This window comes from Myotis brandtii, unplaced genomic scaffold (genome assembly GCF_000412655.1).
Source record: "Myotis brandtii unplaced genomic scaffold, ASM41265v1 scaffold1979, whole genome shotgun sequence".
NCBI classification, from domain to species: Eukaryota; Metazoa; Chordata; class Mammalia; order Chiroptera; family Vespertilionidae; genus Myotis; species Myotis brandtii.
Genome location: NW_005357375.1, coordinates 134,473 through 148,558, shown reverse-complemented (window position 1 = coordinate 148,558; position 14,086 = coordinate 134,473). Strand labels below are relative to the sequence as shown.

The window sequence follows — 14,086 nt, the reverse complement described above, 5'->3', positions numbered from 1 at the left end:
CTGCGAATATTAAAGTTTCATTCCTTGGGGAGTGGCGCCAGCAAGTCCCTCTCCTTTCCTAGCCTCTCCTCTTAATGGTCTCTGATGAATGAAAGAACATTTAGTAAATAGCAATTATGATTAGCTCTTATCTTTGCTTGAATAATCATTAATGTGGGTAACCTGATTCTATACGGGGAAGATATCCATGTGTCTTACCTATTTTAAGTCATGTCCTGACCAGCGGTGGGGAAATGCATGAAATATCGCTTGCCAGTTCCACGCCAGATCTGGAGGTGATACTGAAGGTCATTATCACAGAGCCTGGAGAGGACAGTGGCCGTCTGGGTGTAACCTCTGCCTGGGTTCAGTAGGGGAATCGTGGCCCTGCTGCAGCTCTCTGACCTATTATTGGAGTAAAAGCACCATACTTTGTCTCTGTTGAGGCTGGCAAATCACCCCAACAGGAGGGGAGAATAAAAGTCATTGATCTAATAGCACCCATGTCCACCCCTGCCCTGTAGGAGTCCCCACCCCAGAACGTTCTGCCATTTCTCCTGTCCACCCTCTTTTTCTGCTCAAAACAGGAGGTTTTGCATCAAGATGTGGCAGCTGATCAGAACAAAACACTTTCTGCGAGTTTTTCCCACTGATATCCTCAGATGTATTCAGGAAAACACCTCCTCAATAGAGTTGGCCAATTAACCACTCAAATGGCTTGAGAACTTATTTAATGTCACTGCCTAATCACTTTATTAAATGTCACTGCTCCATCAGGCAGGGATTTCTGCTTTATCCCTCCCTTCTCTTATGCTTCACTCCCTTTCTGAAACACAGAGCTTCCTCCTAAAAATAAAATCTTAATGCCTCTCCCCTTCTATTTGTGACCTTGCATTTGCCTGGAATAATGGAATTTGAGCACTGGGCAAGACCAGAGGGCTCACCTTACCTCTTAAATCAGTTTGCTGATGACCAAAGGGAGACTCCCAGAGGGAAGGGACTTACTCCCACGGGCACCAACTTGTAAGTGGCAAAGCCCACAAGGTTTTATAGCTATAAATCATGTCAGTGGTGCAGTGAGGAGCAAATAGGATAGGATCTGGAGTGTGTAGACCTGGATCTGCCACTGAAATACATGACCTGGTAATCCTAGCCTCAGTATTCCCATCTGTCAAAGGGGGAGCGGACAATCTAGGAGGGGAAGACTGAGTGTGATTTTATTATCTGTGCTTCATAAACAGGAAGTTCCACACAAATATTAAATGATTTATTCTGGTGTTTATCAATGGTAATTATTAGCAAGATTAACTATTCTGTTAGTTACAATACTGATTTCACACCTGTTTCTCCTTTTCTTCTGGCCTCTAACAATAGGTTAGCCATATCCTTAACTCCTCTAACATGTAACCCCTGCTCTGCAGTAATTTTCCAAGGGGGAAGTTTCTCTCACTTGTTGGGATTTAGTACACAAGCTGTGGATGCCCACATTCTAACTGGCTGTCTTGACACACCTAGCATAAATGGAGTTTGAGATGAACAGGAGGACACAAGAGTCCCCAGAAGGCCACAGCCAGGGATCACCTCCAAGTGGTGGAGACAGGAGTCTCATAAGCTCTCCCGTTTGGAAGACTGCATGGGATCCTTCTCATGTGACTTCATTTGCACCTGATTTTCTCTACTGACAAAACTATATGGGTTTAATGCGTGGACAGATCTGAGCTAATGTACTCACAAAGGAAAAGTCAGGATTTACTTCACTTGCACCTTTAGTCCAAAGCGAATTTATCGTTTGGGTCCGTGTAAAACTCTGTCTTAAATATGGTCAAAGTAAATGAAATTATTGGGCTTTCACAAGTAAATTTCTACTTTTTTTTTTAATCGAAGAGCTAGCCTCACCATCATTTTAATCTACGGGCCTATAATGAGGGGGGTTACTCACACAGTCAGCATTAGGACAAAGGACATGGGGGAGGTGCTAATTATTTAACCTGCTGAATATTAACGATGTCACCAGAAGTCATGAGAATGTAGACAGTTAAAAATTTCTTCACAGATCACTAATAAAAACATTTCTAGTCATATTATTTGTGGAGTATGAACAGGAAATGGCCAAAGCTATTCCCTGGAGGAGCCTAATTTTTACATAACTGTCAATGCAGCAATTATTTTGTCTTTTTAAAATTAAGGCAAATCAACAAATTATAGGACTTTTTTTAAAAAAGAGTTTTGGAACTAGTTTAAAACCTCTCTTTCTTAAAAATATTTTTTTTAGTGAAAATGTCTTGAGACCCTGAGGAAACCTATGGAGCAGAAACCACGTGATCCAAGGCCTGGCTTTTCAGATGTGCGGTTGGCGCTGGATTTGGGCGTTGTTGCTGCGCTCAGCAGACTCGCCCCGCAATCACAAGCATTTGATTCTAAAGCCGATACTGCTACACCCAGTCAGGTTTAGCACAATGTGAGCTCCGAGAAAGCATAATTATAAACAAAGAATGACAAGAAACACGTGTGGACTCAATAGGGCTCTCTTTTTCCCACACGCTGTCACCTGTCCTTACAAAACCCTTGACTCGCAGGGGAGGTGGCAGCTACCAATCCCCAGATGATAGCACAGGGCACCAAGAGGTTCAGTGGCTGGACCGAGGCCACACACTGTCACTGGCTCATTGCATGCAATTGATTCTTCACAATTTTTTTTTAGGGCCCTTGAGTGTTGGAATTACAAAACGAAGATGTGGCCGCTGATCTAGAGGGATCCATAATCCAGACAGGGAAGGCGTGGATGTGATCAGATTTAGGGACGTCACTCTGCTCCAGAAACTGCCCACACTCACTTTTTCTCATGCTGAGAAGAATAGCTAGTCTTCAGGGAACATAAAGAACTCTCACCAGGCCAGGCCTTGTGCAGAATGGGGGAGGGGTAGCATTGTCTTTTGCTAAGTCTGTATTGTTTTTCTATTCCTGTCTAACAAATCACCACAAACTTAAAGGCATAAAACAATAAAAACAAATTTACTGTGCTCACCAGACTGAAATAAAGGAAACAGTTCTCATCTGGGGATCAGAGTTCATGTGGCTGTTGACAGAGCTGATTTTCTTGTGGCCATATGACCAACTTTCTAATTTTCTTACTAGCTATTGACTGGGAATTGCTCTCAACTCCTAGAAGTCACCTAAAATCCCTTGCCGCATGGCCCTCACAGGCCATTCACAGCATGGCTGTTTGCTTTCTTCCAGGCCAGCAGGAGCTTGTCTCTGAAACGTCACCTATGGTTAAAGGTTTGCCTGATTAGGTCAGGCCCACCCAGGATACTTTCCATTTGATGGTCAACTGATTAGTGACCTGATTATGGGAGTGGTGACTCATCTTATTCACAGGTCCTGTCCACACTCAAGGGGAAGGGCATGCACTGATGGACATGGGAAACTTGTGGCCATTTTAGAATTGTGACTTCCCACCCATTCATGCACATCCACCTGACTGCTGTGTCAAGTAGCCCAGCCTCCAAAATGAGCATCCTTCTCTCCCCTCCAGCAACATGCCTTTAGAAACAATGTTTTATAAGAGGAATTAATTACTAATGGTAGAGTTTCAGATAATGGCATGAGCACCTGCTTCTGTATTGTTAATGTTTAGCACAGCGCCCTCAATTGATGCTTCTCAATAAATGAATGTGCGAACGATTAAATGAGAAATATTCTGGGTGTCCTCATCAGATTATATCCTATTAAATATGCTACAACCCATGTGTAAGGCTGATTCCTCCTTTTCATTTATATCACTTTCCCCCATGATCAAAAAGGAATGAATGCTTATTATAAAACATTTGGGGAATTTTCTCCCTTCTATGATTTTACTGTTTATATTTAACTTTCTAGAACTAATTTTCCAATATGATGGATAAAATATTCCATCCCTTACCCAATTAGTCTGTAATGCTTTTTTAAATATATATTAAGTTCTCATGTATAATGAGCTCTATTTTTGAGCCATTTGTTCTATATCATTGATCTGCCCATTCAATTTGTGGGCCAGTATCACCTATTTTAATTATTGGAATTTTATAATATCTTTTAAGATCCAGTAGGAGCAGGCATGGCCTCATTATTCTTCTCTCACCCAGTCCCTTACGCCTGGGTCTGCCTTGCTGCCTGCTCTAGCTCCTTAGGCAGCACAGCATGCTTTGACAAGGGTTGGACATGGAGCTAGACCTAGGTTCATATCCTACCTCTGCATCTTCCTAGCTTAAATCCTCAGAGTCCCAGTGAAATGTAAACCTCTCTCTATATAAAAGCCTAAGCGACCGGCCGACCGGCCAGTAGCTATGATGCACACCGACCACTAGGGGGCAAGTCTTCAGGGAACATAAAGAACTCTCACCAGGCCAGGCCTTGTGTAGAATGGGGGAGGGGTAGCATTGTCTTTTGCTAAGTCTGTATTGTTTTTCTATTCCTGTCTAACAAATCACCACAAACTTAAAGGCATAAAACAATAAAAACAAATTTACTATGCTCACCAGACTGAAATAAAGGAAACAGTTCTCATCTGGGGATCAGGGTTCATGTGGCTGTTGACAGAGCTCATTTTCTTGTGGCCATATGACCAACTTTCTAATTTTCTTACTAGCTATTGACTGGGAATTGCTCTCAACTCCTAGAAGTCACCTAAAATCCCTTGCCGCATGGCCCTCACAGGCCATTCACAGCATGGCTGTTTGCTTTCTTCCAGGCCAGCAGGAGCTTGTCTCTGAAACGTCACCTATGGTTAAAGGTTTGCCTGATTAGGTCAGGCCCACCCAGGATACTTTCCATTTGATGGTCAACTGATTAGTGACCTGATTATGGGAGTGGTGACTCATCTTATTCACAGGTCCTGTCCACACTCAAGGGGAAGGGCATGCACTGATGGACATGGGAAACTTGTGGCCATTTTAGAATTGTGACTTCCCACCCATTCATGCACATCCACCTGACTGCTGTGTCAAGTAGCCCAGCCTCCAAAATGAGCATCCTTCTCTCCCCTCCAGCAACATGCCTTTAGAAACAATGTTTTATAAGAGGAATTAATTACTAATGGTAGAGTTTCAGATAATGGCATGAGCACCTGCTTCTGTATTGTTAATGTTTAGCACAGCGCCCTCAATTGATGCTTCTCAATAAATGAATGTGCGAACGATTAAATGAGAAATATTCTGGGTGTCCTCATCAGATTATATCCTATTAAATATGCTACAACCCATGTGTAAGGCTGATTCCTCCTTTTCATTTATATCACTTTCCCCCATGATCTAAAAGGAATGAATGCTTATTATAAAACATTTGGGGAATTTTCTCCCTTCTATGATTTTACTGTTTATATTTAACTTTTTAATCCATCTAGAACTAATTTTCCAATATGATGGATAAAATATTCCATCCCTTACCCAATTAGTCTGTAATGCTTTTTTAAATATATATTAAGTTCTCATGTATAATGAGCTCTATTTTTGAGCCATTTGTTCTATATCATTGATCTGCCCATTCAATTTGTGGGCCAGTATCACCTATTTTAATTATTGGAATTTTATAATATCTTTTAAGATCCAGTAGGAGCAGGCATGGCCTCATTATTCTTTTCTCACCCAGTCCCTTACGCCTGGGTCTGCCTTGCTGCCTGCTCTAGCTCTTTAGACAGCACAGCATGCTTTGACAAGGGTTGGACATGGATCCAGAACTAGGTTCATATCCTACCTCTGCATCTTCCTCGCTCAATTCCTCTGAGTCCCAGTGAAATGTAAACCTCTCTCTATATAAAAGCCTAAGCGACTGGCCGACCGGCCACAGAGAGCAGAAAGTCAAGCATGAGACCCATCTGGCCCATGTGACAAGGGACAAAGCAGGGATAAAACCCCCACTGCTGGACCAGCATTTGTAAAGCAGGAGGGGGGCAGACGCTCAACACAGGAGCTGCTGAGCTGCAGAGATTTGGCAGCTGCAGTTCTTGGGTGAAGTACCCAGAACCAGAGAGGAGGGAGCCTAATTCCAAGAACCACCCTCTCACAATCCAGGACCCCTTGGGGAATGTCAAAGAGCCAGTTTCAGACCGATCCCCGCAGGCCTGGCCGAGGGACCCTGCTGGTGCATGAATCTGTGCACTGGGCCTCTAGTATAATGATAATAATGCTGATAAACCTCTCTTACTGTGTGTTAACTGGGGCAACTTCTCAGAATCACCCCGCACATGTAAGTGACCAATATCTCCTAGCTGGAGTGGAGGAGTGACTCTGGAGGTCCAGGCACTCATGCTTCTGTCCCTCTATCCTATGACCAGGGACTGATTTGAGCATCCTGCACAGATGCTGAGTCTCAGATCTCTCTGACTCTGGCCGGTCGGCTGGTTGGCCGGTCGTCTGGTCACTTAGGCTTTTATATATAGAGAGGTTCACATTTGGCCCCAACTTCTGGGTGGGCTCTTCCTAGAATGTGTCCTGCCAACTGATATTTGATGACACAGGCCCATTGGTGAGACCAGGATGTTCACCTGACATCTCCGTGTGTACTTTTCTGGTTCCAGGGGCCCTGGAGGAGAGGCTCAGAGGGGGAGAGTGTGGCGAGAGAATGAAGACACCAACTGCCTGGGAGAAGCATGAGGTGGCAGAGCGGCACTCGGTTTAGAGGGCTCCGGCCAGCGGCGGCCCCATGGGCAACTCTGCTGGCACTGGGCCTCCCTGGTTGGGTGTTGGCTGTCTCGGCCACGGCTGCTGCTGTAGTCCCCGAACAGCATGCGTCCTCAGCTGGCCAGCCACCCCTGGACTGGCTGCTCACGGACCGGGGCCCCTTCCACCGCGCTCAGGAGTACACTGACTTTGTGGAGCGGTACCGCCAGGGGTTTACCACCAGGTACAGGATCTACAGGTGAGTGGGGCCTCCCTCAGAACCCAACCTGGACAGGCCCTGTGGGCGGGCGGCTGAGCCAGCTGGAATGCCCACAGACTGAGCTAGAAGTGAGGGCTGGAGGAGCAGTGGGCAGGAAAAACAAGCCTACCATGTTGGTGTTTAAAAAAAGAAAGAAGAAAACACATACAGGCTGGAAAACCTGCTGATGCCTCCTGGGGAACTTAGCAAAAGGGTTTCTATTTATAGGTTCCGCTGCTTATAAATTGAGGACAAATGAGGCAGCATAGAGTCAGCGTGTGGCCAGTGCTGCGGCAGGAGGGTAGAGTCAAATGCTGGGGCTGGGTTTTAACTAATGTGTTAGATACTTTTATGAGTTGTAATTACCCAGACATGCAAATGAAGGCAGGATAAGCTCCTGCTCCTGCTCCAGAGGTCTGGGGAGCTCCGTGGGGACAGGGACGAGCTTGCCCTCACTCCTGTCAACACCACAGCCTCAGCTGGCCTTGCTTACGGAACCAGGCTGTACTTCCTGGCCCGTCAGCACCCATCCTCAGAAGCATCAGAGAGCAGAAAGTCAAGCATGAGACCCATCTGGCCCATGTGACAAGGGACAAAGCAGGGATAAAACCCCCACTGCTGGACCAGCACTTGTAAAGCAGGAGGCACCTCAAGATCCTCACATCAGGGCTCCCACGAGTGCATCCCTGAGTTCCCATGTCTCCTTCATTCCTCTGCCCATTTGCCCTCTCGTCTACTCCCTTTCCCCCTCACCATGCCCCTAGTCTTCAAACAATCCTGGGAGCTTGGCTGAACTTTTTTCTCTTATCAAAGACATTTATTTTTCAATTACAAATTAGTTCCCAATGCAAAAATATGAGAGAAAGTATCTTAAAAGCACAAGGAGAAACAAAACCAGAAAAACGCATATTCTTCCAGCACCTAGAGGTTGTTGTTAACCACGTGGCACATGTGTGTCTAGTCATATGAACATACTCTAGGGTTGGACCTCTTGCTAGATCTAGCACTTTGTTATGTACATTAACTCATTTATTTTATTTGTATTGATTTGAGGGGGTGGGGAGAGGAAGAGGGTGAGGGAGAGAGAGAGAGAAACGTCAACCAGCTGCCTCCAAACATGCCCCGACCGGAGTTGGAACCCGCAACCTTTTGGTGCATGGGGTGATGCTACAACCAACGGAGCCACCTGGCGAGGGCAGTCCACTAACTCATTTAATCCTTCCAGCAACTCTATGCCGGAAGAACAATTCTTCTCCCTTTTTACAAATGAGGAAATTGAGATCCAGAGAAGTTAGGGGACTTACCAAAGGACACACAGCTAGTAAATGGTGAGCCAGCTTTAGTTCCCAAATGGTCAGACTCCAGAATCTGGGTTCTTTTTTTTTTTTTTTTAATATATTTTATTGATTTTTTACGAGAGGAAGGGAGAGATAGAGAGTTAGAAACATCGATGAGAGAGAAACATCGATCAGCTGCCTCCTGCACATCTCCTACTGGGGATGTGCTCGCAACCCAGGCACATGCCCTTGACCGGAATCGAACCTGGGACCCCTTAGTCCGAAGGCCGACGCTCCATCCACTGAGCCAAACCGGTTTCGGCAGAATCTGGGTTCTTGAAATATATTTAGGCATTGTTCTATTTCTAAGAGGTTGGGTTTTTGTTGTTGTTGTTGTTTTGTTTTTTTAATGTCTGCAATAACCATGGTGTTTGTTTGGGTCAGTATGGTGTCTCAGAAACAAGGTTTTAAGGTATTCAGCACTGGAAGATTCCCAACTGGTAAGAGCATATATTTTAGAGGCCTATCTCCTGGCACGTGATTCTCATAGGCACATGCAGACGAAGGGCCTGGAGAGTGAAGGGGTTGGAGAGTTACACAGAAACAAAATCCTGCTCCAGACAGAGAGAGAGAGAGAGAGAGAGAGAGAGAGTTAGAGTTTAAGCAGCAAATTCCTCCAGTCCATGAAAATGAGATTTAATTTACCTTAGATTTTTCAGTTTACCCCAAATCTTTCAGAAGCACTGTTATCACACAAATATATTTTTTAAAAGTACATTGGAATTGACATAGGCTGAGAATCCCAACACCATCATCCACTTCAAGGGCTGTAAGAACCGGAGGGATTCAACCATCAGTTTCCTTCTTCCATAGAGATTTCTTCTCATCAAGTCCCAGCCCCAGCCTGGAAGCCATGGAGGGCCTGGTGGCAGCTCTGAGCTGGCCGATGGGGAGGAGAGTGTGTAATAATTTCTGCACTATCAACCGTTCTATCAGTCGGTAATGGCTTTCTGATCATTTAATGTGACAAGCTCTTACACGGCGCCATTCTGCTTCTCGGGGGTCAGTTCTTGCACATGAACCTGTACTTGGGGAGGCAGTAAGCATTCATTCTGATAGACATGCAGCATTCTGATATGTGACCCTTTGGTGGGGGACCAAAGAATGGTCACACACAGCTGCTCCGGGAGCATTCTGGGAGTTTTGCATTTAGTTAGCAAGCGAAGTGGTGGCTCCAGGGAGACTTGTTTTAGAGTCTGTATTGTGATCCACCTCCCTGTTCCTGTGGGAATTCCCTCTTATCCTCCTTCTCCTTTGGTCTCTAGTGGCAACTCCCTTTGGCAAATTCATGACCTTGCTTCCTCTGACGAAAGAGGGTCACAAGAAATTGTTAAATTACACATGGACGGTCACCCACATGACCAGAAGGGCACTTTATCCAGAACGGTAGAGGGAGAATAAGCTTACAGAGAGTATCAGAAATGTATTATGGTGCAATATTCAGTCTCAAACAGAATTCATTCAATTCTCTAAGAAAGCTTTTGGTCCATAGAAAACAAATGGTATTCTCATGTGCTTTCCATAGAAGAAAGGAGATGAACTGTAATGGCAAAGAATAAGGCTTTCCAACAGGTGGGATGCTTGGTGCAGAATCCTAGGAAGCTCTCTCGCATCAGGAAAAAGACCCCCTTGCAGTTGTGTGAATAGGTCAGAACTAGCCCACAGCAAGGTTCTCATGTTAGTCTCTGGATCCCACGTATTCTTGTTGGGATATCAGCCTGTGCTCTCACTTTCAGGAGATGACTTGTTGCTCTAGAATAGCTCTGACCTTTCTAACCACAGGCCCCAGAGTTTGTTGCTCTCTCCATTTCAAGTTTGTTTTCACCTTTCTGAGGGAAGGTTCTGGAGCTAGCAGACCTGTTTTCTAAGCCTGCAGCTGTGGCTTCCTAGCTGTGTAATGCTCAGAAAATTATTTAATATCTTTACTCCCCAATTTCCTTCTTTGTAAAATCAGGATAGAAATAGTCCTGATAAATTAATGTGAAACACTAATAACATCTCACCCAATAAATTAATGTGAAAATTAAATGTGTTGGTTGATGTAAAGCACTTAGAACAGTGTTTAATCAATACAACCTATCATTATTAGGTTGTTCTCAACAAATAGTAGCCAATGCAAGATGGTAACAAGATGAGAGCCACAGGTGCTGTCTTTGTGATGTCTGCTGAGGTCTAAGCATCCAACAGAAAGAAAGAAAATATTGTTATTTTTCTTTATTTTTTTAAAAGCATATTAACCTTCACCCTTCCAACTACCTCTCTGCTGGGAGAGGAACTCAACCAAAGAATGCATGAATCTTCTCTGGGCACACTCTTCCTGGTCTTGCAGGCTTAACAGAGGGAACTAGCTTGTTTCAAGCATGTTTTAGAGTCACCACAGGGGAAGATCTTTCCCCTAAAGTCAGGGATCGCCAGCTGAGCAGGCCTTCCTTAGGATGTCCTACAGAAGCTGGTCACTGCCAGTCCTGGTCCCAGGTGTGACAGGGACACCTCAGGAAGGCACCATTATGAGAAGAAAGACAGTATGCACTCTTGTTAAGCCTTCCTAAGTAACAGGATGGTTTGATCATCTCACCCAATATTTTGGCAAGCTTTTAAGTTTCACTAACTAACCTCTCATCATGTCCTCAAGCCCTGTCAGACCAACATCTGAGCAGTCAGCCCACTTCTCAGACACTGTCTCTTAGCAGGCTAGTGGAGCTATCAGAGCAGAGGTCCCATCTCCAATTCCATTTGTGAGCCTCAACCCCCCTCCCTTGCTTCACTCCATAGCTCCTACTCCATAATAAACACTTAGGTGATCCACCTCTCATAGCAGCCCTATAAGGCATAGGAGGCTATTAGGTCCAAGGCAATGAGACGGACTTATTTGTTCAAGGTCAGAGAGGTAGAGAGTCACAGCCAGAAATAGCATTCAGGGCTCCTGACTTGAAGTCTCCTGCTCATTATCTAGACCACGCCACTTCCCTCTGACTGGTAAGTGCACCTTCATCATAACACGCAACCTAATCAGGCACCTAAATTGAGCTGATGCAAATGTAAATATGGTTTCTCGAAACACTCTAGCGATAATGTTCCATTCTCTCTTTGCTACAAATCAAAGTAATGAGCAGTCTGTTTTTTTTTTATTTCTTTTTGTATTAAGGCTTTAATAGAGAGATAATCATGGGATTGGAAAAAATCCAAGCCACTATGATGAAACACTTAAAACTCGGAAAGAATAAATTAAAATTAGGAGAAAAAGTTAAAAACCATACAGAACCATGAGTATAATAGGGCGGTTAGGGGGAGAGCAAGGCTGGGTGTAATTCCAAATTATTGACCTTTGTCAATATTATCTCCATTTCTAGCTGCCTCATTTATTTTTATTTTTATTTTTTTAGAAAGGAAGGATTTGGAGATACAGTAGAAGTGTTTTGGGAGGAAGATAAACAAAAAATATATTAAATAGATATCTTCATTGATAAAAAAAAAGGACATTACATTCTGATCATATTCTGGGCCAAGTTTATAAATTTTGAGAACCGAAGTAGAACAAAGCTGAAAGCCAAGAGGGGGGAGTGGTACCCAAAGGTAGGCAGTGTTCAGGCAGGAATGTGTTTTAGCAGGTGCATCTGGAAACATCCAATGGGGCAAGCAGGCACAGAATCAGAAGATGTGATGAACAAGGGCAGTTAAGGCCAAAGAAGTTATCAGCAGGCACCAGCACAATAACCCTTCAAAAAGAAAACCTGTTTGCAGTTCATCAGGATGAAAAATAAGATATGGTAATAGCTCATGTATGCAGGAAGTGAGAAATGGGAAAGAGCAAGTATTTGACCCACACTGCTCCAAGTGTGGTCTGTGACCCCAGCAGCCTGGGCCTTATCTGCAGCTCATAAAAAACACAGGACCTCAGGCTCCTCCCAGACCTGCGGAATCAGGACCTGCATTTTCACAAGAGCATGACATTAAAGCTTGAGAGGTGCTGTGTTTGGTTACACTAAGTGCTCCGGAGACCAAGAGGAGAGCAGGAACAACCAGGGTGGATGGACAGAAGGCTTCAAGGGAAGGCAGCATCTCCCACAATGCCCTGGAGGTAGTGAGAATAGTGACAGAAGATGTTACAGATGAAACAGAATCATAATCAAGGAAGGTTAAATTTAGGAGTTATTAGTGCCAAGGCACATGAACACATAAGAATAGATGCAGCAGCTGGGAGAAAAATTTAAAAACAGAAAAGGCTGGAGGGCCTAGAACCAGCCTGTGGGTGCCTCCTGGGAGCGGAGAGGTGAGGAGGCAGAGAGCAGCTGTGGAAGCAATCACAGGAGCAGCTCTAAGCTGATGTATCATCCAACCACTTCTCTCGGACTAACAAATACTGATTTGGATAAACAGCAAACCCTGGGAGAGGCACCATCTCTAATTAAGAGATCACAGTCCATGTAAACAGACGACAACCAAAGGCAACCTCAGCCTGCCTAGGTAAATTCCAGTGATTTCTCAGGCATTCGTTATGGCTACCGGGACAGACAAAAGGCTGCTACCACACAGCTACAGGGAACCGTGAGGGAGGGAAGCCACGGTTCTCAGGGCAGGGAAGGAGGGGAGGTCTCCTGGAAAATGACTGTCACCCGAATGAACTGGTTGATCTCTGAACTTCTCACTGGGTTTATATTTTGACAACCAGAGAGTGCATTGGGATGGAAGGAGAGAAAGGCATGGTGCACAAACAGAGGGAAACAAGTGAGAGCAAAAGGAGAGGCAATGCGGCCATGACGAGCCTACAGGTCTGGTCGCAGGCACTATTCCTCAGCCCACAGAGGTGAGAGAGAGGGACAGATGAAATGCTGAGAATTTGCTTTAACCAAGAGTTCTGTGCTGGCTAAGTGTACAGTACCTCTGACACATCATCTGCCATCTAGAGGGTAGATCCGGCGTGAAATCTTTACCCAAGGAATTTCAGTCCAGAGCATCTGGAGGGGGAGCAGAGTCCTGCCCCATCTCTGACATGGGAGAGGAAAGTGTTCTCTCTTGGAAAAGGAGAACTAGCACAAAAGAAGCAACTACAGTTCAAGAGTCTACGAAGAGCAATGTTCATTCAGCATTTTTGAGGGCCGACTCTGTGCTTCTGCTTTTGGAAGATTCTAATAATAAACCATGGACAAGAAGGACGCCATTCTTCATCTGATGGAACTTACAGATAAGCACATTTGGAGAAAGTGCCAGGTCACTCAGCAAAGGAAGGTCAAGGAAGGCTGGAATAAAAGGTGATGTACAGGCCAAACCCAGTGAATGAGGGAGACAGCATGGGGGATGGTGTGGTGGACAGTATTCCCCAAGGCATGGGGACAAAGGTGTGGCTCAGAAACTGGGCAGCCAGTCCCACACATCTGATATCGATGTCAAGATGCACGTGACTGTGCCCCTCCTTCCTCTGCTTTGTGTTATTTTCGCCATAACTCGTCCATCCAAAATGCCAAAAGGCTCCCTGAGACACTGGTTTCTTCCAGAATGCAGTTTCAAAACACTCACCTGGCAGGGCCTGTCATTTCTCTGCATTAGGGGTGAGGAAATGAAGTTAAAGTCATTGCATGTCTGGAGAAGGCAGGAGCTAAGGCCATTCCTCTCGTGGGTGACTATTCCCCAGGTGAGGAAAAAGTAAGCAGTACTTTCAGGTCCTGTAAACCTACTGGTTCAACTGAAAATCCAGCATCATTTATGCTGAAAAGTTTGAATTCAGAGAAAGCTTACCACATCTTGCATGTGCTCGCTTGGTTCTCCCATGGGCATTTATGGAGCATTTTCTTTTGTGCAGAACATTCTGGACATAGTAGCAGGCTATGAGAGAGAGAGAGAGAGAGAGAGAGAGAGAGAGAGAGAGAGAGAGAGAGAAA

At 44.9% G+C, this 14,086-nt stretch overlaps 1 protein-coding gene across 2 annotated transcripts in view; it reads left to right on the top strand.

Moving 5' to 3' along the window:
* Positions 1 to 2,418: 2,418 nt before the first annotated feature.
* BRINP2 (bone morphogenetic protein/retinoic acid inducible neural-specific 2) overlaps positions 2,419 to 14,086 on the top strand; it is a 54,803-nt gene continuing 43,135 nt past the window's right edge. For both annotated transcript variants that reach the window (XM_005865187.2, XM_005865186.2), the window contains exons 1-2: positions 2,419 to 2,437; positions 6,533 to 6,873. In XM_005865187.2, the coding sequence (XP_005865249.1) occupies positions 6,605 to 6,873 (269 nt within the window). In that variant the 5' untranslated portion in view covers positions 2,419 to 2,437; positions 6,533 to 6,604. The remainder of the gene's footprint in view (positions 2,438 to 6,532; positions 6,874 to 14,086) is intronic.